The sequence below is a fragment of the Tympanuchus pallidicinctus genome, unplaced genomic scaffold (genome assembly GCF_026119805.1).
Source record: "Tympanuchus pallidicinctus isolate F22 unplaced genomic scaffold, pur_lepc_1.0 scaffold13, whole genome shotgun sequence".
Classification (NCBI taxonomy): domain Eukaryota; kingdom Metazoa; phylum Chordata; class Aves; order Galliformes; family Phasianidae; genus Tympanuchus; species Tympanuchus pallidicinctus.
The window spans coordinates 18,638,632-18,663,334 of record NW_026294648.1 but is presented as its reverse complement, the minus strand read 5'-3'; the positions used below and the strand labels follow the sequence as shown (position 1 = coordinate 18,663,334).

The following is a 24,703-nucleotide window of genomic DNA, read 5'->3' as shown; positions in this document are numbered from 1 at the left end:
TCTGCTGTGTCAGGTCTCCCCAGCACCCGGCCCACCTCTGGCCAGGAGATCTGCCCTTGCTGCGGTCAGACCAAGCACCCGTTGAGTTCCACAGCACAGAATCACATCCATCGTCATTTATCACCCTTATCCTCATACACTGAATTCGACTTTTTCGGAGATGAGAAGCAAAACCCTCAGTAATATCCACAGACCAAAGCTATCCCTATGGTGATTGTCCTTTATAAATATCTTAAACTTCACCATTTAACATGGATTCATAAATATAAGCGACTCCAATACATGCTATTGAGAGAATGGGAAAACAATTTTAAAATGTATCAAACTGAGCATAGGGCATCTCTGAAATACAGTGTGGAAGCAGGAGTGGCAGGGAATGGCTCTTTTGGTGCTGAGCTCAGAGCACACAGTTTGCTTCAGCTGGGCAGCACGGCTGTATCCTCTGCCCCCAGCAGTGTGGGGGGAGGCAGGCTGCCGGGCTCTGCGTGCCCTACTGCTGGGAGGGCAGAGAGGGGTGTGATAAGGGCTGGGTGATGCCAGGCACATCTGAGCCGGTGTTGCTGTTGGAAGAACGCTATGTGATTATTAAACAAGCTGCCTCTGGGACTGACCGAGGGAGAAGAACTCTGAAATATCCTAATGGCTCTCTTTTCTTACCTGGACTGATTTGCAATGAGAAGTGCGTGGAAACAGCTCAGAGTCGGAGTATGAGAGAGGAAGGAGAGGATCGCTGCTGCCAGCCATGCTGCTGACTCACTCCCAGTCTCTACCATTAGAAAACTGAAGCAAATCGTGGTATCACCGCTTCTCTCTGCCCAGATCTGCAGTGAGGTTTACACTGAAAAAAGTTGTAAAGCATTCTGCTGCTCACAAATGGGGAAAGTGCAGGGAGGGGAATGCAGAGATGTCTGATGCTGTCTTCTGCTATGATCAGTGATGAAATTTCCAAAGGCTGCTCTGTCAGCCCTCTGGGGTAGGGGATGAATCCCTCTGTGTCCCCACTGACTTCTCCAAATCTTTGGAAAAGACTCAAAATACGTTGTTTTATCTTTGGGTAGGGGGATGTTGTCTGAAATCTAAAGATTTTCTGAATGCAGTTAAACGAACTGAGCCCTCAGTGGAGAGATACTGCCATAAACCACAGCAGCACCGTCCTGCACAGACAGCACTGCTTCCTCCTCTGTCTGGGCTGGGAGAACCTGAGAGCACTGCTTGAGTTTGAAATTCTTCCTGGCACGTCAGTGTCATGGAGTATTGTGAAGTTGAAAGTGTTGATAGGAACCCTCCAGGTTGTTGGACTTGTATTTTTTTAAAGAAAGCTTTCCCTACATCTCCAGCTGACAGCATCAGTGAGAGGCAAAGTTCTGGATGTGGCATGGGAAGGAAAGTGCAAGTCACAGCCTGAAGCAATGATAGAGCACCGGATAGGAAGGCAGGGCCAGCCCAGGGGAGCTCAGGTGCATGCGATGCACTGAGTGATGGAAGGGATGGAGCCAGGATCCACCCCTCCCCAGCCTTCATGTAAGGGTTGGCAGTGGAGGTGAGGGTATCTTACTGGAGATCCCTGTCTACTTGATGCCTCCCAAGGGTAAGAAGCTGCTTTCTTTCTTTTTTTTTTTTTTCTTCCTTCCTTCCTTCCCTCCTCCTCCTTTGTTTCTGCATCCGTGGCTGCTTCATTTGAGCAGCCAAAGACTTTGCCAATCTACTGTTGTTGCTGTGCTTTCTGTTGCATTATGGCATTACGTGCTCCTACTCTCCCTGCAGATCTGCACACAGCCCAGCAGCTCAAACATGAAGGAGCCAATGGCACAAGGCAGAAGCAGCAAAGGTGGATCTTGTTTGTTAAGCTGCTGGAAAGGGGCAGAGGGAGGAGTGCAAGGGGGAAGATGGGCTGTTTGCCAGCATGTCTTCAGCCTTCCTAAACTGAGAGATCTATTTTTTCCACTTTAGAAGTGTGGAAGTGTTTTTAAATAATTGCAATCCTGAATCACTGCCCAACGGTTCTCCCAAACAGCTCTGCACATCTCTACAGCACAATTGGCTTCGGTGGGAAGTTCTGGTTGGGGGTGAATCCCAGCGAGTCCATCCATGGGAGTGGGGCCCATGACAGACTCTTCCCCTGGGCAGAAGGACTCGATTGAAAATCAGCACTTACAATTGCTGCTTGTGTTACTTACACCCTCTTTGCGTTGTCTTCTGCTTTGGCAGCCCTGCTGCATGGCACTGAAAGGAGAAGACTTCTGAGGGAGAGTAATACAGCTCCCATTGCTCTCCAAGTCCTGAGTCCCCTGAAGTGTGTGATCCCCTGAAATATGTGATTCTAAGTACAGGTGACGCATGCTGAATTTGAAGTGTAGAATCTTCATAAACAAAAGAGTTGTCATGTTCATGTCTAAAAATGATGCCACATGTATACTATTTGCTGTACCAGAGCCCAAATGATACGAAGTGAGATAGATGGTACAATTTTCAGTTCCTGAAATCTTGATGACAAAAGCTGAAGTATTCAGGATAGAAGGATGATATCAGTGGTTAAGCTGAAGCAGAAACTTTACGCACCATTTGGAACAATTTTTCTGCAGTTATTTTAAAGCAGACGTTTGTGAAGCTGTATGCTACAGGCAGGCACAGACAGCTGTCTGAAGGGAGCTTTGTGTGATCTGTGACTTGGTGGAGGAAAGAGTCTGAGAATAACATACAGGAAAATAGAATCATAGAATGGCCTGAGTTGCAAAGGAGCACAGCGCTCATCCAGTTCCAACCCCTGCTGTGTGCAGGTCACCAACCAGCAGCCCAGGATGCCCAGAGCCACATCCAGCCTGGCCTCCAATGCCTGCAGGGATGGGGCATCCACAGCCTCCTTGGGCAACCTGTTCCTGTGCTGTTGTGGTCATGAGCGTCAAAGAAAACTGCTGAATTTCTTGTGGCATTTGCATTCAAAAATATAAATCCATCCCCAGTTCTGTATTTGTTATCCTTCAGCACAGGCTGGGCAGTGTTTGTGTTTGCCCACGTGCCTAAGTGCAGCTCCTGACAGGTGTGCATCAGGCTGATGTGAGAGTGCCGTGTGCTTCTTTCCATTCCGACAGGTCAATGCCTCCTTCATCTTTCTAAGGCTGAACGGTTGTTTGACATCTCCAGATTGTGAGCTTACCTGTTGCAAAGTTCCTGATTTAACTCAGCTTCTCGCCAGGGAAACCTCTTGATGAGGAGCCTCCTCTGGCTGTGAGGAGAAAGCACGTGCTCTGGGTGAGGGCTGTGAAGTCTCTGCAGGGCCGTTGCCACTGCCACAGTGAGCAGCAATGGGAGCTTTGGTTTCAGCCCCTGCCCACAGCCCTGCTGTGTTTTGCCCCACCAAGCATCCTCCTGGGGAGCTGAGAACTGAGCACTGCAAGCAGTGTCACGAAGGCCAGGATTTCAGGAACACCCTTGTAAAGATTCCAAACGGCCCCTGCTGATGAGGGTTGGAAGTCCAACATACCTCTCTGAGCCCAGCAGTGCTCTCACTGAGAACAGAGCTGGAGGTATCAACGAGGGAAGAGCTACAGGCAATGTAATAGAGCTGTGTGCAGAAGCTGCTGAGGGTATAGGTTTGCAGCGATGGAGCCACTGAAAAAGAGAGGCATGGCAACCTCCAGCATTCCTAACACGAAGTAAAAGGAGTAATTCCTTCTGCTCCTGGATTATGCTTAAGATGTCTGAATTCAAGGCAAGAAGAGTGTGTTCTTTTCCAATAATGGAGAAACTGCTTGTAAGGTGTATAACTGGAGTAATAAAAACACAGGCAAACTGGCTTTCTACAAGATGAAAGAAGACATTAATATTTTAAGATTGGATTCCTATATTAAGATGCTATTTTGTGTTGCCGATCACAAAGCACTGAGGTTCCTCCCCACCACCCAAACACACACAGCCCCACATCTGCTTTTGCAGTGCATGTTCAGCACACACAGCTCGTTGGATGCACAAACAGCCTGCAATCTGCTGTGTGAGCCATGCTGATGGAAGGTGGATTGCTGCCAAGGGCTCCACTTCCCTACTTATCTAAAGGGAGGAATACTGCAAATATCAAAGCACACCTCCGACCTTTTTTTTTTTTGTTTTTTTTTTTTGGCAGGTTTTTCGATGCTTGTTACATGAGAACACCCCTATATTAAAAGGGTCTTAAAGTTCTTCATGTGTACTTCGGTTTTGAAATGCAGTTTGATGAGGGCTGTTTCGAAAGGAACATTTCATTCACTGCATTGTGGAATGAGAGGCGCCCCCTTCCACCAGGCCGTTCCACCCGGCCGTTTGCCTTCGCAGTGAATGGAAATTTCGGGTGCTTTGCTGGTGGCTGCCAGCAGGACGGTGACCCGGCGGTCGGAGCAGAGCCTCGTTGTGCCGCCGTGTTTATTTTCACAAGTTCAGGGTGGAATCCACGTTTCCAATTTTAAGATGTGTTTAATTAATCGATGTTTTGTTTATGTTGAGAAAATGCTCCTGAAGTGCAGAGAAGGTGATGTTTCTCTTAGAGTGCAGCCTCTGGCATCTCGTGCTGAAATGTTTCCCTTTTTGTGTCCCCTCTCCCCCCACATCCCCCATGAGGACACCCAGCAGCTCAGGACAGCCGTGCTGTGGTCCCTGTGGGCTCACAGCACAGCTCAGCCTCGCTGCTGCTGCGCTCTCACAGTGAGCATTTATCCGACTGAAACTGCGGAGCCTGAGATGCAAAGCAGGGCTCACTTAGGGAAGGCCCTTTACCAAAAGATACACAGGATCACGCTGCTGCTCATTTGTAACTGATTGATAATCAAAGCCGTGGCCCAGCTTACCTACAGAAGAATGATCCATGGCAGAGGTTTTGCTCAGTCTTTCCACAGATTTCTTCCATTTCACTCGGTTTGTGTACAGCACCCGGAGGGGGATGGATGCAAATCGGATACTGCGTCCGACTGCTGCACTGTGCAGAGCAGTTCTATGGAAAACTTCGGTAAAAGCAGCAAAACAACTCCAAAACGCTGCAGAATGCAACGTTTAATAGGATAGCAATTACAAATAAAGCACTGAGTGCAACAGCAGTTGCAACAATTTTCTCCTTCAGATAATTACAAAGATTGACATACACGAAGCCTTTAAAAAATAGCATTCAATCATATGCTTGCAGACCAGAAAATCCATTAGTAGTACTTAAAAAGAAACCTGTGAATGTGGGGAAAATTAAGTGCTTTTCAGGAGAAAGAAATGAGGGAAGGGAGGGAGGGAGAGAAAGAGCAAGGAAGGAAAGAAATGAAGGCAGAGAAAAAAAAAAAGAGAGAAAGAAGGAAGAGCCTTCTTCATGCTTATGTGAAGTTCCAATCACAAAATTGCTCGTGAAACAATCAATCTCAACCAGGCAGGCAGGCAGAGAAGTAGAATGTTGGCTCTGTGTGCTGAGAGGAACGCAGCATTTCCCAGTCCTTCATGCACGTCTGTTGGGTGTCTCACACAAGAAGCTGCAGCTGTGGCACAATGCGCCCACAGACACTGCCAAGGGATGGAGAGACCGGGGCAGCAGAACTACACCAGCCACAGAGCTGAGAGCCAGGAGCACACATGCAAAGGCACAGGGATATCCAATCCAAACAGAACGGATTATTCCAACAGACTTCCCCCAGGTCCCCGTGGATCCCAGTGCTCTCCATAGGTGCAGGCTGAGGACATCACTTTCTTCATGGCCATGGTGGTGGCCAACGAGTTCTTGCACGGCTTGTCGGCATCACACATGGGAGCACCTCTCTGAAGCACAGCTGTCTGTTCCTTGGGTGATGTTACGCTACAGTGCTGACCCTCAGCTTTTCCCAATGCATTTCTTACTGCTAGTTGTGAGAATCCTCCTCTTGGTGTTTTCCAGGGCCTATGTATTTTGCTCTGGAGCTTCTCAGCTATTGGCTGCTGGAGGAGCAAAGGGAATCCACAGCACTTGGCAGGCGCCTGCTTGCCTCTGGGGCAGCAGCAGATCTTTCTGGACACTTGACTCCTCTTCTCCATCTTTCTCAGGGGATACCACTGCAGTGTTCAGTTGAGGATTCTGATTTTGTGCCACCATTACTGGAGCACAGAGCAGCTTTCAGCAGGGCCAGGTCGTGATCACTACACGGCTGTAACAGGAACTCACCTGTGCAAAAATAGGGGAAAAAATGGTCTTTGAAATATTGCTGCTAACGTTTCAGAAAATCCAACCAAAGCTTTGTATCTGTTCTCTGGGAGAATGCACGTCAATGTATTCCTCTGTGAAAACCCTTTCCATGTGACCCTGCCCACAGGCAGCTCCTTCTCTCACAGCCCCCCGGCCCCACAGAGCCCTGGGATGGAGCCACATGCAGCTGGGTGGACCCAGCTGTGTGTGTGGGACTGCTGAGCTCTGCGCTGGTCTGCATGGACGCTGCTCACGTGTACTATGGCATCTCCCTCTATTTTTACACATTGAGGTTTCAGCTGTGCTTTCCCCCTGCAGGGCTGTACCACTCCTCATTAAGCCCGTTTGGCGTCCCCTGTGTGCCCGGAGCCCACGCACAGCCCTCATCCCAGGGCTGCAGCCCAGCGCTGCCTTCGGTGTGGGGACGCGGCCAAACCCCGCGGGGCTGCGTTTCGCTTTATTTCTTTCCATCTTCCCCGGGTTATAAAAACGCTTTTAAAAGATGGAAAATGATCCTTCATTTTCCCAACTGGCTCCGCTTCCCATCCATTTGCAACAAATCGTTGCTTTTCTTTCCTCCTTTGTCTTCAAATGAGTTGGAATTAATGGGTTTATTCCGCTGTATGTCAGATGCACACATCTCTGCTATCGGGTTACCTGGGAACGGCGCCTACCGCAGAAAGTAGCCTTAGGACTGTGGTGACCGGGCCAGCAAGGGGAGCTCAAGCCTTGTTTGGCTAAAAGGTCCTACACCGATGGGCTCTGTTGGCTGCTTGGCCAGAGGGGCTCGGCGTGGGCGCAGCTCTGCGCTGCCTGCGGGACGGGGGCACGCATTGCTGCTCCCATGGCTGATGTGGAGCCGGGAACGGAGTGCGCAGCCACCACCTCACTGCTTGCCAACAAAGGGCGCTGGGCTTCTTTACGTGCAAAGAAAAAAGTGTGCAGATACTGAAGTGCAAAGGGGCATGTTAGGGCTAAGTCCCGACGGCAGTGACAGCGCCCAGCGAGGGGAACGCTTCTCCCTGCATTCCGCCCTGCCGCGCGGATTGGAGCAGGCGAAGGGCAGAACGGTGCAGGTCGGGGACACTTCAGAGATTATCGGGTCGGCCGTTCGCGGCCAAAGAGGGGCCGAAGAAGCACGCGTGTGCCGGAGACGGGAAGGACAGGGGATGGGGGAAACCGAGCTCAGCGGCCCCTGGGAATAGGAGAGCGAGAGCGGAGCGGTCCCGGTCCCCTCCCAGAGCCCGCGACGGCCCCAATCCGCCCGCGAGTTCCGCGGCGGGCACTGAGCCCGGGAGCGGCGGGGAGGGCGGCGGCGCTGCGGTTCCGCGCCGTGCGGAGCCGCCCCCGGGGTTCGCTCTCACCGCCCCCAGAGCGGCCCCCGCAGCCGCCCGCGAGTTACCGGATTAATCACTGCGGAGACCCGGGACCGAATTCGCGGCGCTGGGCGGTCTCCGTCTCCGCGCCTCCTCTCGGCGCGATCCTGCCTCCCGCCGCCGCTCTCCCGGCAGCCGATCAAAAGCGCTACGAGGAGCCGAGCGCGGCAGACGCCGGCGGAGGCCCGGCCCGAGCACCTCCCGGCCCAACTTTCCCCGCCTGCTGCGCGGAACCCCGCGCAGCCCGCGCCGCGATGGGAACCGAGGGGCTGAGCCGCCGCTAACGGGGCCGCGGCCGGGAAGCGCCGCTCGGATCTCGCTCCGCCGCCGGGACCGCGCCGAGGACATGGAGGTGCAGCTGGGGATCGGGCGCGTGTACCCGCGGCCGCCGGGACGGACCTTCCGCGGCGCCTTCCAGACGTTCTTCCAGAGCGTGTGCGAAGCGTTCCAGGCGCCGCGGGACGAGCCGGGGCCCGGCCTGCCCGCACCGGGAGCCCCGTGCCCGCAGAGCCCCCGTCCGCCGCCCGTCGCCTCGCCCGTGTTCCTGCCGCTGCCCGAGCCCCGCGCCGCCGCCCGCCCGGCCATGGGCTCGCCCTTCCCGTGCGCCGGGGACCTGAAGGAGCTGCTCGGCGAGCCGAGCGCGCTGCCGCTGCTGCCGCTCGAGGCTGAGCCGGGGGCCGGACGAGCCGAGCCGGCGCCCAAGGAAGACTTTCTGGGCGACAGCGCTAAGGAGCTCTGCAAAGCCGTGTCCGCCTCCATGGGGCTGGCGGTGGAGGCGCTGGAGGCACCCAGAGAGCCGCCGCCCCGCGAGGACTGCATGTTCGCGCTGCCCGCAGGGCCGCCCCGCGCCCCGCGTCCCGACGTCGCCGAACCGCCGGAGCCGCCCGCACCGGCCGCCTTCAAGGGCAGCGGCGCCGAGGCCGCCTTGGCCGTCGAAATGCCCGCGGGGCTGCCGCTGTACCGCGTCTCCCCTCCGCCCGAGGAGCCGCCCGGCCGCGACTGCTTCGTCCTCTCGTCTCCCGCCCGCATCAAGCTGGAGAGGCCCCCCAAGCCCGCGGCCGTCGGCGCCTGGGGCGCGCCGGTCCCCGCGCCGCCGTGGCCCCCCTTCTTCTCCGACGAGGGGCAGCTCTACGGGCCCTGCGCCGAGCCTGCCCCCGGAGCCTTCGGCTGCGGCCACGCCGAGAACGCCGACTTCGCCGCCGACGCGTTGTACCCGATGGGGCGGGCGCCCTACGCCGCCCCCGGCTCCTACATCAAGAGCGAGTTGGGACCCTGGGCAGAGGGCTACACCGGAGCCTACGGAGACGTCCGGTGAGTGCCGCCCGTCCCGCTGCCGCTCGCCGTTCTTCCGTCCCGTTCCTCCCGCAGCTCCTCTCGGTGCCGCGTGCGGGCGGAGCTCCTCTGCGTCCCGAGCACCGTCGGTGTGTGATAACCGACCGCAGCACCATCGTTCTGCATCGAACGGTGCCGTGCGCGGGCGTGGAAACACAGAGCGGGCTTTGCGGCTCCGGCTTGAGTACGAGTAGGTGTGTTTTGGGTAGAGATAAAACGGTATTCAGAACTACGGAAAAGGAGAAACTGATGCGCTTGGAAAGACGCGCTTGGTCAAAAGTGGTTTTCTTGGTGAATTAGCCTTAAAAAAGGAGACGGCTGTCTCTGTACAGTGGGCACACGCGGTGCAAAGCAGCGGGCAAACATTACGCTTGTGTGTGACTGAGCGATTCCCTCCTCATAGCAAAAATGTTACTGACGGAGAGAGTCGCTGCAGCCGATGGAACCAGGAGTGAGAAAACAACAGTGAAGGAATTTTCCTTGAATTTTGGAAACCAAAAAGCGTCAGTGGGCACTGCGGGCACAGCAGCTGCAGGTGGTGTCACAGGCACAGCCTGGGCGCAGCGCTGCACCTCGCCGGGCGCTGCGATCAGAGATTGGAACGCAATGGGATTTTCCCTGTAAATGAGCTTCGTGCAAACACATCCCGCCTGTGCTGCTGTGCTCATTCTGCTGCTTTGTACTGAGGTAGTGTAGTGATTGTTACCCAATGATGTATTTGTGCATTCTACTTAGAAGCAGATTTGGGGGGGGGGGGGGAAGGGGGAGAAGAAGGGATAAAGCAAGGAAGGGTCCCACTGAGTGCAGCTGTGAACTGAGCGCCAGCAGCAGGACCTGCGTGCACAGCATGCTGATCCTGAGCCATATAAAGCTGCTGAGAGCAGTGTGAAGTTGTTGGGGATGGGTGCAGCTGAAGGAGTTTTGCTTCCCAATTACTGGCACCTGGAGATGGAGGTGCCTGGCTGCAGCGGGTGAAGCTCAGAGCTGTGCTGTCTGCCTGCGAGCCCATGCGATACAACTGCTTGTAGGTAAGGAATGTTGGGTGAAGCGTGGCAGGGTTGGGTGTATGTGGTGCTCTGTTCCATCCCCTGCTGTCCTGTGTCCAGCCACATCTGCAGCAGAGCTCAGGGGGGACCCTGCATTGTTTAGAACACCTTGACCTGGTGCTTTGGACCCAGTGCTTCTGTGTTGCTGCGTGGCCATGGAGAGTGAGTAGTGGTGCTTTACCCCCCTGTGTGTTAGGTGCAGTGCTGGGAGGAACTCCAGGCTGTGCTCAGGCTGAAGCTGCCTGGGTTGATGCTCTCAGGTTTGTGTATGTCTGGGTGAGATCTCTGCTCACTGCACCACATACAATTCCTCTGCTGCTGCTCTCTTGGGTTTGTTTTCTCCTGGCTTTGCAGCAGCAGCAAGCCAGGCTGGAGCTGGGGGCAGCGTGTCTTGTCCAGCTTGGGCAGAGCATTGCTAAGGAGGGAGGGATGAGGGACCTGGAGCATTTCACAGTGATGTTACTGTGTTGAAGGGCAGTCTGCTTGGCCCTCGTGTAACTCGGCTGGTTTCCAAAGGCGGTTGGTGGTGATCCTACCCCAGTTGATGTGGGATGCCAACTGGCACAGAAAGCCCAACGCCTTAGCCGTGTTCCTGGAAGGAGGCAGAAGTGCTCTGGGGGCTCTCAGCAGTGGTACTGTCCCACTGCACTTCAGGTTCCTGTGCCTTTGAAACATGGGCAGCTGCAGTACAGCCTGCTTTTCTCTGAGTGCTTGCAAATCTGGGTTAGATACAGGCACTTTAGCAGATAGATGCCTTACCCTGTATGCAACAGCAAGCCCTGAACACAACCTTTGTTTCTTAGCATGTTTGTGGGGAGCTGTTTCTACATTCCTTCTATGTAGAGCACTGTGGGTTTAGTTGTGGGGTTTCCCTTCCAAAGCCTTGAGAGAATGTGGCTGCCTGGCAGGGCTGAGGTGTGCTGGTGGCACACAGCTGAAATGCGATGGTCAGCAGCAGCCAGGCCCAGCATTAACCCTGCTCAGATGCTGTCCCTGGATTCCCATTGCTGCTGCCATCTGGGCACGGTGTGGGACGGGGCTGTAGCAGCAGTGGGGTCAGGGCTGTGATGGATGCAGCATTGCTGCCTGCCCCTGTGCTTGTGCAGGGGTTTGCCTGTGTTTAGAGGCTGCTGTGTTACACAGGAGACAAGGCAGGCATTAACACAACTTGACTGAACGTTAAGCTTTTGATACAGTGTATGTGAATGTGGCAGCAATGCTTATGTATGATTAACAAATTAATCCAAGCTTTTGTTCCACTGCAGGGTTGGGGCTGCTCTGCTCTGCCAGCTGAGTGACTGTTGCCTGCAGTCTGTAAGGTGACCACATAACCTGATTGAGAAATGAGACACTGACTTGTTAGAATAAATTGAAGCTCACAGGGTCAAGGTGACTTTAAGATTAAGAATGTGGAAGCAAGTAAGAAGTTTAGGCTGTTTGTTTTAAACTAAAATAAATGCAAAGGGGGAACTGTTGTTGTCACAGTGGGCATGAAGGTGATAGAGGAACTCGGGATACAGAGAAACCTGGCTCACCCTGTGGTCCCCACACTATTGCTGCTGTCTGCTTTATGGCCCCATATGTGCTGGCTGTACCTCTCTGCAGATTCCATTCTCTGGTCCAGTTGTGGTCTGTGTGGGTTACACATCACTCAGCACAGTGACCACACGCTCTTCTTTGTGGCCAGCCCTGCAATCATGATACCACTCACAGATAACACCTGTAACAATTTCTGCTTGTTGAAGGAGGAGATAAGGGTCTGGCAATGAGATCAAGGGCAGTAGCTTGCCCTAGAAGATGAGGCCATGTGGAAGGCTGTGTTTCTGCATTGCTGGGCTCCCCAGCCGTGCCATGCTTCTAAGCTTTTGCCCCCCGGCACAGAGCTGAGCACAGCACGGCCAGGAGCCCACGCTGTGCTCACTTGTGCTGCAGATCCCCAACTTTGTGCTGGAAGCACTCAAAGGCAGAAGTGGGATTCGCCCTCCCCCTGTTGCCAACCTGACCTCTCTGCTTGGGAATGGCAATATTATGCAAATGTTTCTTTTGAAGAGGAGCAGTGCGTGGAGGAATGCTGTTTCTGAAGCTCATCTCTGGGGCCAGTTCTGTAAAGTGCACAAATAGTGCACGGATCCCATGGGCAGTGTGCTGCAGGCGGCTGGGAAAGTCACTGATGTGCTATGGCTCTCTGATGGCTCCTGATAAAAGGAAAAAGAGTATGAAAAATTCTTCCTTGTCACCATTCAGTTCTTGTTTGTTTGTGTGGGATTTTTTTTTGTCAATGCAGACATTGGCACTGGTATGGTCAGTTTCCTCTGCTGGGTTTGGATTCTTCTTGCACCACACAGGGAAGTATTTGCCCCTTTTCAGTAGAGTTTGGGCACTGCATTCTGGCGCTGTTGCATGAGGCACAGCCCTGTGCACAGCAGCACTGCCTGCCACACGCTCCATCTCACTCAGCAGGCTGTGAATTGCATCAGTGCTGAGTGTTCCTGGCTGCAGCAGAGATCACAGAAAACTTGTAGTGGGAGATACCATCCCTAGGACATGCCTGGAAAGCGTCTTAAATTCTTGTAGCCCCTTTTGCTTGTTTCTGGCAGTGCTCCACCTCTGTGTGCAACCAGAGCCATGGGAATGGAGCTGGGGTGAAAGCCTCAGTGGTGTGCAGAGCTGTGGGGCTGCTGAGAGGGATGCAGGGCAGGCATGGGAGGGAGAACCAGTGCTGAACTCCCTCAGGGCACAGCACTCAGAGGCTGCCTCTGGAGTTTCCCCACTGTTGGGCTGAGGAGGCTGCTCTGAGCGCAGAATGGGGAGCAGAGAGAGTTCCCAAATAGTGCTGTTGTTTTGAGGAACAGAGACTCCCATGGGAGCCACCTCTTCAGCAGTGTGCTGAGCTGCCCCTGTTGTGTCTGGGCAGGACTGCAGGCAGCAGGATGGGGCAGCAGCTGCACTGTGGGCTCTGCCTCACTGTGTCCTCACAGCAGCACCTGTGGGGTCACCCAGTGTTGGTAGCAAATCATCTGATGTTCCACTGCACTTCCAAGGACTGCATGCAAAATGGCAACGTGTAAGGCCAACCTCATTTCATAGAATCATAGAATTCTGAGTTGGAAGAGACCTTCAGAGGTCATCTAGTCCAACTTCCCTGCAATGAACAGAGACATCCACAACTCAGTCAGGTTGCCCGGGGCCTGACTGAAAGTCTCCAGGGTTGGGGTATCCACCACGACTCTGTGCAACCTGTCTCAGTGCCTCACTGGGAAAGACTCTTTCCATATATCCAATCTAAATATCCCCTCTTTAAGCTCCACGTTAGATACTGAAAGGCTGCTCTTGGGTCAATTTGGAGCCTTCTCTTCTTCAGGCTGAGCAGCCCCAGCTCTCAGTTTGTCTTCATAGGAGAGGTGTTCCATTCTGTGGATCACTTTTGTGGCCTTCCTCTGGATGCACTCCAACAGGCCTGTTTCTCCTGCACTGAGGACTCCACATCTGGACGCAGTGCTCCAGGTGAGGCTTCACTTCATGGATGATCTGTTCTCATTTTGATTTGATGCTGTTCATTTGCTTAATCTTTTCCATAATCTAGATCTCACTTAACACAATGAGATTCTCTTTCCCAGCATTAGCTGTGCTCACCCTGCAGAACTACCCAGGGTTGGCTGTGCGGCCACTTGCTGGTGCACGGGACACTCCTGAATTCCTTTGAGGAGCGAATGAAGGAAAAACTCCACTTTCCACTCTCCCTTATTAGCCAGTTTGCTTCTCGTGTCTCACTGCTTTGTCTCTGGATTTCTCCCCGTTTCTACCACAGGCACCGTGTCCATGACAAGCTCTCCGTCCACCACCACATCTGTGCCCCTGTTCAGCTCTGTCCCCTCACGCTGCAGGGTCTGTGCCCCACACGTGCTGTGTAGCCAAGTGCTTTCTCATCCATTCGCTGCAAAAATGTTCCAGGGCAGACTCCCCCCATCCTCCTCGATGCTTTCCCCAGCTCTTGCATTGCTGAGCTCTCACTCTCTGGAAATCTCTTCCAAAGTCTCATTCTTTGTGTATTCACTGATTTTTTTGTTTTTTGTTTTTTTTTTTTTTTTTTTCTTTCCCCATTTCCCTTAAGCACTTCATGCAATGGAAGGATGAGCTCTGCGTGGCACTTGTTTGAGGACTAGGAGAAATTCACCAAAGGAATAACACATCACAAGGTGTGAGAGCACAGGTGGGGCTTTGTTACCGGGCTGTTTATGTTCTCTGTCCGGCACGGCAAACCACTGCAGCAGCTCAGGGAAAGCGAGCGTTTGCCGGACACAGCTCTTCTCCCCCACCCCGGCATTCCCGCAGCCTTTCCTTTGCTTACAGTATTCGCCAGTATTACTTTGTTACGCAGATGCTGCCGTTCTTCCTTCGCTCTGCGCTCAGCGCGCACTTCTGCGCGGAAATCCGCTCCAGCCGGAGAGCGCGAGCGAAACGTCGGAGGCGCTTCGGTGCTTTTTGGCGAGGCTGGAAGGGCCGCGTGTGTTTCAGGGACCGTGGATGGCACGATTTGCAGCGCGGGGGGGTCCTGGCCGGCAGCCCCGGGCGGTGCGATGCGACCGCATCCCCGCGCACCGTCCTCGGGCATCGCGGCGGCCGGAACGGCCCTGGGACGCTGCACGGGGCCGGCGGTTCCAGGAAGTCTCTGCCCCCGGGCCTGGCTCGGGGCCGAGGGGCGTGGGACGGTTCGTGCAGCAGTTGAACAAAACACTGTATCGCGGCACCGAACGCCATCTGCTCTCCGGATGCTCCTTCGGAGAAGCGCCGCGTTTCTCCGCTCCCGGCGGCGCTTTTGGCCGCTGCTCTGCGTCCGCACGGCACCGCGGAGCTGCGGCGCAGCGGCTGCGCCTCGGGCTCGGGGCAAACCGCAGCGAAGCGGCCGATGGAGCTCCCTGTCGGTGCTGGGACGGGGCAAACCCCAGCGCACCCCCAGCTACCCGGAGAGTGGGACGCGGTGCCATTTCTTGCAGCAAGGAAGCCAAAAACCTCCCAGAATATATTGCGAATTTTTGTGGTTGTACTGGAACACTTTGTCCCAGTGTGATGAAAGCAGTTTTCTTCTGCGGAGTTAAAAATAATTTGTAATAGAGAGAAATAGCTCTCTGGCCTGCAGTTCTCATCATTCATGTTGTTTCTCCACTTCATTTAATTCTGATTGTATAAATTGTTGGTTTTAAGGCATGGGTGCTGATTTCTGTGCTGGGCACTGCTGTGATCTGCTGCTGGGGCATGAGCTGGTCTGCTGCAGATGGATCCTTTCCTGCTGTGACTGTAGGCCAGCACTGCAGAGCTAAGCATGAGAGCAAACACCTTCCTATTTTATCGTCCCGGGATTGATAGCATTTTGATTTTATCAGATCAGCATTCACTGAAAGGCAGCTGTTCTGTAGGAAACTCTCTGGAAAGAAACCCTTGCTGCTGGGAGCTCCTCAGGCAGATCCCTGCAGCCTATGCAATGGTTGTGTGACCGAGAGCCAAATGCATATGGAGGGAAAGTGCAACTTCTCCTCAGCCTGCAGCTGGGGAACCGGGGTGGTCAGAGGGTGCAGATCTCACAAGCAGTGGTGTGAAGCCCACAGCCAGCTCACCCTGGACATGGCATGCTTAAGGGGAGGATTTTGGTGCTGGTGCTGCGCTCTGATCTGTCTTATGAGCAGCAACTGAGGGAACTGGGGTGGTTCAGTCTGGAGCAGAGGAGGTTCAGGGAGACCTCATTGCTCTCTCCATCTCCCTGAAAAGAGGCTGTAGTGAGGTGGGGTTGGCCTCTGTTTCCTGGGTAACAGTGATAGGATGAGAAGTGATGGCCTCGTTCCAGGGGAAGGTCAGGTTGGGTATTAGGAACAATTTCTTCTCCAAAGAGCGGTGGCGCACAGCGCAGGCTGCAGTTGAGCTGATAGTCACCATTCCCAGAGGTGCTCCATAATTGTGGAGATGCGGCACTGAAGGACATGGTGGTGGGTAGCGTTGGGGATTTCCCCAAACTCAGTGATTCTGGGATTCTGTGGTTGGCCATCAGTCAGGCAGTGCTCAGCACTCTATGATGCTGGCTATGACAGCAGGGCCATAAGAAATCTGCTCTGGCAGCATGGCAACAACATGAGGTGAGAGGAACCCCGTGCCTCGTCTCTGTGGGGGAGCCAGGGCAGCTGCCATAGAGCTTCAGGACTGCGTTGTACGGGGGACTGGAGGGAAATAACTGAGTGTAAACCATGATGTTATTCCTTCATCCTCCTCTGGCTGTGACGGAAGCGCAGTGCTGCCAGCCCATGTCACCACACTGCCTGCAGGGCCGGCAGACACAGCGACGTGTGTTGGGATGAAAGTTGGTCACTCACAGCCCCGAAAGCAGAGCTGATTATGGTCAGGCAGTGCTGCAGTGCTCACTGAGCGATGCGATGGCAGAACGCAGCCTGGTCGTGTTGGGATTTTAACTCAGTGCCATTGGTCCTGGCAGTCACAGCACGCAGCATGCACCAGAATTGCTTTTATTTTGTAGCACTAATGGTGCTACGAGGAAGCTGGTTGAAGTAAAAGATAGTGGCCTGTTGTCATGGCAAACACCCTGCTGGTCTGGCTGTGCTCACCTGGTGTGGTGCTTCTCTCCCACAGCCCCTGGCACCAGCACAGCTCTGCCCACCTATGCTCCGTTCTGCTTTAACAACAACAATTGCAGTCCTGCTTTCTCTTCAGGAGTGATTATAAGTGAAGTTCAGTATATCTTCCAACAGTGATAAAAATGCTACAGGAGGTGTATGGCAATTCCAGAAGCACTGCTGAGCAGCAGCTCGTTGAGCCTCCAGGCAACCAGGCAAAATAGATAATGATTCCTTCTCAATAAATAGGGTAGGAGAGCACAGTTTTGGCGAGCGGCTCCTTTGGCAGAAGTCCCTCTGGCTATGAGTGTGAGCGCCGCCTGCTCCAGCACTGCAAGCATTGGGCTCCTGGGCCATGGGGCCGGGGCGGTTCTGGAGGCTGGCAGGGCAGGGGTGCCCAGCAATCACCATTGGTAGTGCCATTCACCCTGGCAGAGCCTGGTCCTGTGAAGCCGGGCACCAGGGCCGCGTTTGCAGGGCACGGCACTGCAGGAGAGCGCTCCTCCCGCTGCTTTTTTACTTTTAATGCGACCTGAGCAGAAGCCAGCAGGAGCAAGTTCACCGATGCTCTGTTGGGGCTTGGAAATGCCAGGCTCTGCATCTGGGAGAACCTGTCTACAGAATAAGAACGCAGATGCTGGCACTCCTGAGAAGTAGTACAGGCTGCTTGTTAGGACACAAACAGAACACGGCGTGGTTCTGCAGTAATGGAAACCAACTTGAAGCCCAGCCACAGCTCCACAGGTGTTTGTGTATTGTAGGTGCCCTTCCTGTGCCAGCACCATCCTGCTGGGGCGGCTCCTGGGCTCCCCCAGGCATCTCAGATGTCCCTGCAGCAGCCCTGTGCAGTGCCCACTGATTTTCTATGCAGTCAAAGGCAGAATGCATCACACTGCTGCACAGCCCTGGAGCCAGAGGGGATGGGTCTCTCCCGGTGCTTCTGTGCTCAGCTCAGGCACGTTTCAGGGCACCGGGGGGCTGCCAGTGGCACATGGGAGTCTGAGTAAATTCAGTGGTGCCATGTGCCACCTGCCCACGGCTGCCCCATTCCTGGAGGAAGAACTCACAATACCCCGAGGTGTGGGTGGGCAGATGGCAGGTTTCCCAAAAGCACTTTCTGGGTGCACCAGAACGTGTTCAGCCCATGGGATGGGGCAGGAACCTGTGGCGCTTTGCTGTCCCACTGTTGCTTTTCCGAGACGGGACTTTGCTGGTTTTCTGGTGTTTTCTCCCTGGCTCCTTAGCAGTTTGACTCCTGCCACATATTTTAGCTGCATTAGCTTCTTTGCTGGTTAGAAATGGCAGAAAAAGCTCTCTGACCTTGGCTAGCATGCTGAGAACAGTACAGGAACGAGCCTTTGTATCAGACATTCCCAGTGAAGGTTCCTTCCTCCCCCCCCACGTGTTGGGGCTGCGCAGTGCAGGCTCTGTGGGGAGGGTTTGCATGGGCTCTGTGCCTTCCTTTCCCTTTTTAGAAGGATAGAAAAGGAGAAAAGTAATTTGTCTGCCAGTCGGTTAATTGCTTTAATCCGGGCAGCTGCGAGGCGCCTTAACTGGAGCAATCCCACATGCAAATGCTTTTCAGACGATCTGTATTTCTTTTTGGATTTTCTCAGGATGTGTGCAAGCATTTGTGGCCATGTTCCAGGTGCGTGCCTTGTGTGTCTGTGTGCTCCTGCCCTTTTCCATTGCTACAGTGCCCTGTTTTCCACCTCCTCACTTTGCTGCTGCTGTTGTGTGCCCCCTCAAACTCCCTGCCCTGCAGTCCTGCACTCACCTGCTCTCCACTGCACAGCACGGGGGCAGATTGGCCCTGTCCCTCACCCAACGCCCATGGTGGATTTGTCCTGACATCCTTCTGCTGGCCTAGGAGAGAGCTGAGCGAGTGCTCTCAAGGCTGGGTGCCTAAAATTAGACCTGACATCTGTGTTTTGGTTTGCAGGCAGGCTTGGAAGAAAACGGCTCCTGGCTGCTTCACTGCTGAGGGAGCACAAAGCAGGGCCGAGGCGTGAGCAAAGCAGGCACAGCACAGTGCAGTGGGGCCAGGAGAGCCATGGCCTCGCAGGGCTGCAGCGTGCACAGCAGCTGTGTGGGTGGGTGCTGCTCCCACGGTGCCAGGAGAGGCTCTGGGCAGAGCCGTGTTGTGCCTGGGCTGTGCTGGGAACCACATTTTCCAGGAAATGCCTGCAGCCCCCGGACGCAACAGGCACAGAGCTGCATGGCACGCATCCCTGCATGCAGCGTGCCGCCAGCAGCCCAGGCTTCCCTTGTTCTTATGAGGCTGCTGTGCACCAAGGTTACTGCTGAGCGTGCCTGCAGGCTCCTTTCGAGCACTGTGCACGTTCACCCCAGGCCTGAGCGCCCCAAGGTGCAGGATGGTGGCAGGGGCCCTCGGGTGTCTGCAGCGCTGCAGTGTGGTGCGGGGCCGTGAAGCGCAGCTGGTGGCAAGCTGCCGGTGCGGGTGCAGAGGGATGTGGTTCTGGGTGCTGTGCTGGCAGCTGAGTGCGAGGCTGAGGGTGCCAAGAACGCTGCAGAAACACGAAGCCTCCATTATAACTCGCACGCTTTTTCTTCGAGATGACTCAGAGCACGATCTGCTCTGAGGACATGGCGAGATGGTGCCGTTGCATAAGTTTTGAGGTCTTCTCTAGAATACAAGTGGTTTGCCAGTGGAGTGAATTTTTGCAGATACAGCTTACACCGCCCTCCAGATAAAATATCCCGAACCCTCCTTCTGCCCCAGCAACTGTATCTATGCAGGGCTTTGGTCATGATAAAAACACACCTAAAAATAACAGGAGTGTGACTGCACTGAGTGCTGATGTTCCCGGGGCTGGGGCTGCCCCATGCGCTGCAGCGCCCGGGGGGAGCAGTGTGCCCACGTCCCATCTCTTTGTGGGGCCACCCATGGGCAGCGCTGTGCCACCTGGGTTGACAGCTTCTGCTCTCACTGCTGTTTGTCTTCTGGATTTTCCATGCCAGATTTTGCTATCATCTGCCCACTTTCAACTCAAGCTTCATCCAATAGAGGAGTAAAAATGCAGAATTAGCAATGCCAGTTTCTGTAGCAATAATTTCACTGCCAAAAAATCTGGGGAAAATATTACATGTTTTAAATATCCAAGCCTGGAAGCCAATCCCCAGCAGGCAGACATGAAGCCCTCCCCTCCTGCTGCAGGAGCTGCATTTGGGATCTGAGGTCCAGGTGTGCTGTGGAGGGCTCAGCCCTGTGCACACCAACCCCTTCCATGGGGCAATAACCAGAGTTTGGGATATAAAGACAAAGTTCCACCAGATGTTGTCTCCAGCTGCAGAGCTGATAGGGTGGTTTGTCTGCCATTAAGTGAGCAGTACAAGGAGTGCTGCTATGCCCATGTTGCAAGCAGGGCAAGATGTGGAGCGTGATTCCTACTTTCTCATGGTGAAAGAATGGGGAAGCCTATGTTTACTAGGATCTGTTGGACTCAAATATAATGGTAGGTGGTGCACAGCTGTTGCTGAAGCCTGCAGGAGGCCAGATTCCCAGGAGAAGTCTAACACCAGGAGTTCGCTGCGTTGCTAAACCAGCCCTGAAGCGGTCACATAGCCAGAGGGAAATCGATGTATTCAGCCAGGGCAGTTCAGGGTGGTCGTCCAGAGCGAGAGCTGCTCGGGGCTGAGCAGACTGCAAATGCAGGGGGATTTCTTCCAGCCTGTGTAAAGGATGAGGCATGAAGCAGCGGCATGGAACCTTAGGCAAAGATGAGACAGTGTAGTTTACAGCTTACAAATGATGTTTCCTGGCTTCAGCAGACAATTAATGTAAGAAACAGTTTGTTTTGGTGAATTTAGTCCTGACTTACTAGAGGAATGTTTACATTTCTTTTGATTTTAAGGACCCATTTCATCACAATTTAAACATTCATCCAGAATCTAATAAGTAAAAACTGTGCCATACACCACTTTCTGCATTACAGAATGGAAAATGTAAAGTCATTTCAAAAAGTAAAGTCAAAAACAGATACGTGTTTGCTGAACAGGAGAAAGCTCTTGTTAACAAAAACAGCTGTCTCATCCTCTGCGGAGACATCAATAAGTTGAAAGAGAAAACATTCAAAGTAAAATGGAGATGTAACTTAGGTGCACTCCTGCACTGCACAGCCCGCTGGGTGTGCTACAGGGCTGGGCGCAACGCTGGGATACAACTTCCAGCCCCAGCACTGCCAGTGCTGTGCCACCCCTGCCCTGCAGGCACTGCTCCCCGTTCTGCCCATCTCCCCACTGCTGAGCACCGTGCTGCTCTCCTTATCGTAATGCTGAAGATACGCACGTGCTGCTGACCGCACCCCACACGTTCACGGTTTGCCCCCACAGCAGCCTGCAGTTTTCGTGTGTCCGTTTTGATGTGCTGGAGAAGATTCCTCGATCCTCCCTGGGAATCAGGTGGGCAGGTCTGGCTGTGAGCAGCGGGGTTGGTGGGAGCAAATGTGCTCTCACACCCACAGAGAGAGCGTTCTGCTGCTGACGGTGCTGCTTGCATTTTGTGCTCGCTCTGGAGATGGGCGCTGTTTGGTTGTGGCTGTGTGAGCAGACGTGGCTCACAAGTGTTGCTCTGTGGAGCAGATTGCTTGTCAGAATCATAGATGTGGCGCTGGCATTAAGATCCGTGTAGGACACCCCATGCTGTGCCTGTCAGGTGTGCCTGAGGCCAGCTGCCCCGTCCTCTCACTGCTGCTGCGGTGCTTAATGAGCATCTCTGTGCTGGAGGGGGAAGGCTGAGCATCCCCAGCGTAAAGCCAGATGTTGTACCTGCAGCAGCTTGCAAAGAGAAGTAACAGTGCAGGTGGTTCCTGGGGGAGTCAGGCCCTCTGACCAGAGGGTGGTGCCTCTGAGCGTGAGTTGTACTTCGTGATTTTCCCTTCAGTAAGGGAAGATTTTTCCAGGCATCAAAGCACAGGCATACGCAGAACGGTGCTGTAACTCTTCGTTTCAGACTGGTGGGTAGTTCTGCTGCAGCTATGGGAGTAATTTTAGCATGAGAAATGCGGTCAGATATAAGATTGAAGTGGGTGGAAATTGTGTTTGTTCTGTCATGCTAAAGTGAAGGAAAACAGGGAGTACAACCAGTGTGTATAGTGTTGTGTTAGCATGGTGGATTGCTTAACTGACTGATCTAATTACAGAAGGTAGGAATGAATTGCAGAAGTCGTGCTGATGCCAGAGCAAGTGTACTCCTTGGTACTGATAGTCAGGAGACCTGGGCATGGGGAGGGATGGGCAGCTGCGCCTCAGATCCTGCTGGGTCAGATGCACTTTTATGGCTGAAATGGAGTCTTTGGAGGTTATGAGGAGTGGTTGGTTGGCTTCTCTCCTATCCATGACTGCCTTTGGTCTTCTGGGAGCATTGTGAAATAGAGGCTGTTTGGTGAAAGCAAGCAATTGACAAGCAAATGTTTACTTTGCAGAGTTATAGAACTATTCTATAGAAATACTTGCATGTGTTATGAACTCAGTAGACTCTGCTCTCTTCCCTTCCGAGAGCCTTTCTGAAATGGCAGCAAAACCCTCCCTGTAGCAATAAGAGAGATAGTGAGGCTGTTTGGATTCCACTGTGGAAGAGGCAGGGTGCAGTGTGAGCAGCTCTGACCTTGGCCTTGCATTGTGGATGGGGCTGGAATCTCATCCCGACGTCACTGCTCCACCAGTTGTGTCTGTGTGCACTCTGCTATCTCCCTTCTTTGGGTTTCTGGCAGTCTGACTCTTGCCATATATTGTACAAACTGCCTCAGTGTGTTTTAAGCCCTCTGCAATGCTCAGTACTTATTTTCTAGAGCTCTGCAGCATAGGGGGAGCAGCAGAGCCTGGGGGTGCAGCATCGCACCCTCACAGTGCCTGCAGCCGCTCTGCCCCACACGAGGCTGCCTGCTGCTGAGATCAGCTGTGGGCACTCTGCCTGTAAGTCCTCCGCTGCTGGCTCATCACTGTGTCACCACCAGTGTGTTCTGAGAACCCTCTTAAAAGGTCTCCTAGAAACCAGCTGGAAAATAGATCATTAAAGGTACCATCATTGCAGTTCCTGCTCCCATTTTTTATGTTACATTATTTTCTTGCATTTTTTTTTTTCTCTCTTAAGATGAAAAAGAAAAGGCAAATTGGCATCTTTTTATAACCCCGGGCATTCCTGGCAGATGCTTTCAGTTCAGTGGGCAGTGAATGTAACTCAGGCATAGGAGCACCCTGCAGGCTGCGCCGCTCCAGCTCACATCTCAGCTCTGTTGTGCCCTCCGAGGAGCAGCTACTGGAACATCAATCTTCAGACATGATTGGCACTGGAGGTCAAAGCCTTCCCGAGTGCAGACCCCTGAGGGCAGCAGAGTTACGGCAGGGTTAGCTTTCAATGCATGTCCCGTCCCCGTCTCCACGCAGACCTGCGCAGCGTGGGGCTGTCGGAGAGCCCCGTCTGCCCGTGGGCACACATAGGGGCACCAAACACAGGTGTATGGAGCCACGGTGGAACTTGCAGGACTTCTCTCAGGAGGAACTATTCAAAACTGTGTTGTCGTCTCGTGCCATTCAAGCCCTGACTGCTAACCTACTTTGCAGCTTTAAATAATTAAGCCTCAAAAATATTCCAAGGTCTTTTTGGTCCCTCCTTCTGTCATCACAACAGCTGTTCCTGTGAGAGTCCCTTTTGCTTATTTCCTGCCTGAGATACACAGCGCAAATAACAGAAAAGGTCTTACAAAGGGAGAGAAATTAGTCCTTTTCACATTTCTAATTGCATGTAGAGGACAAAAAGGGTAGCTGACACTGAAGGAGAGGTCTAGCATTGCTGGAATCTGAGCAAATGCAGGATGAATAAGACATTTTTAGCACAGCTTTTGTATCACCCTGTTGTTCATTTCTTAGCAGCTTTTCCTTATGGCAGCAGCTGAGCCCCACGGTGATGCTGGTTGGGCTGTGGTGCTGCCAGGCCCTGGGAAGAAGTGGTGGTGATGCAGCCTGGCTGTGCTGGGCTGGGAGAGTGCTGGGGGTCAGGGGAAGGTGGGGGGGAAGGGAGGATGAGATGGGAGGCATTTGTTGCATCTACATGCCTAAACCAGGCAGGAGAGTTGTAGCCAGCTGTAAGGAGAGAGGGGCCTGGGTGGAGCCCTGAAGGTCCGGAGGGGTGAGGAAAGGCTCTGCCCCAGAGGGAGGTGGTTATGGCACAGCTCCCAGACAGCAGGCACAGCCCTGGGCTCAGGGAGTGCTGGGACACAGCTCTGACAGAGGGTCTGGGTGGTGCTGTGTGAGGCTGGGGGTTGGACTCTGTGATCCCTGTGGGTCCCTTTCAGTGTAGGATATTCTTTGATCTCCTCCATTTGATCAGTAATTCAAAGCCCTGGAAGTTGTTTGTTTGGAAGGGATACTTTAGCAGCATCTCCAGATGAGTCACTGATGCTGATTACTATTGCTGAAAAGATGACAAATGACTCAAAATGTTTGTTTCATGCCTTAAGAACGAGGGATAAAATGGCTGTTCCACTTATTAACACCATCTAGGTAGGATTTGTGTAGCTCTCCAGTGTGGAATATAAAATAGCATCGGTTTTGAAGGACAGAAATGACAACAAGATCAGAGGACAGAGAAGAGCCCGAGTTCTGATCTCACCAAACAACTGTGCCGTTTCATACATTTCATACTTCACTCCTTAGGAGTTTATTACAGACAGACGCGTTTCAGTAGGCACAGCCATCATGTCTGCGAAAGGCACACTGCTCCAGTGTGCTGTAAGCAAAGCTGGCCTTTGCTTGTAATTAAACATCCCGATTAGTCATCCATGGAACAATAGCACCAGCCCCTCGAGACCTGTCTGCATGGCCAAGTATTTTCCAATCTGTGGAGTGGTTTAAGCGAATCAAATCTCTTCATCTGCTCATGAGGATGAGGCTTTTTCTCACTTGCAGCCTCTCACCTCAGTCCGATTTGTATCTGTTCGGAAGTCAGACAGAAGAGAATGGATATTCTGAACCAAAGAAGCTGCTCCTGTTGCCAGAGTTAAAATCTCTAAACAAAAGATTACGGCCAGGCAGCTGCTCTGGTGAGCAGTATGTACTGCTGGCCTTGCTGCAGTTCTCCTCCGGAGATGTTGGTCCTTGAGCTCTCCCAGTGGAAGCAGTGTTAGTGCTGTCAGGGAGCTGTGTGTGAGCACAGGT

General features: G+C 53.4%; 1 protein-coding gene across 2 annotated transcripts in view; it reads left to right on the top strand.

Annotated features, from left to right (window-relative positions):
• The first annotated feature begins 7,519 nt into the window (after positions 1-7,519).
• Positions 7,520-24,703, top strand: part of AR (androgen receptor) — a 45,281-nt gene continuing 28,097 nt past the window's right edge. The window contains exon 1 of one of the 2 annotated variants that reach the window (XM_052673529.1): positions 7,520-8,844. In XM_052673529.1, coding sequence (XP_052529489.1) covers positions 7,880-8,844 — 965 coding nt within the window. In that variant the 5' untranslated portion in view covers positions 7,520-7,879. Of the gene's footprint in view, positions 8,845-18,010; positions 18,177-24,703 lie in introns of those variants that run through there. The other variant, XM_052673530.1, reaches the window with a different exon arrangement.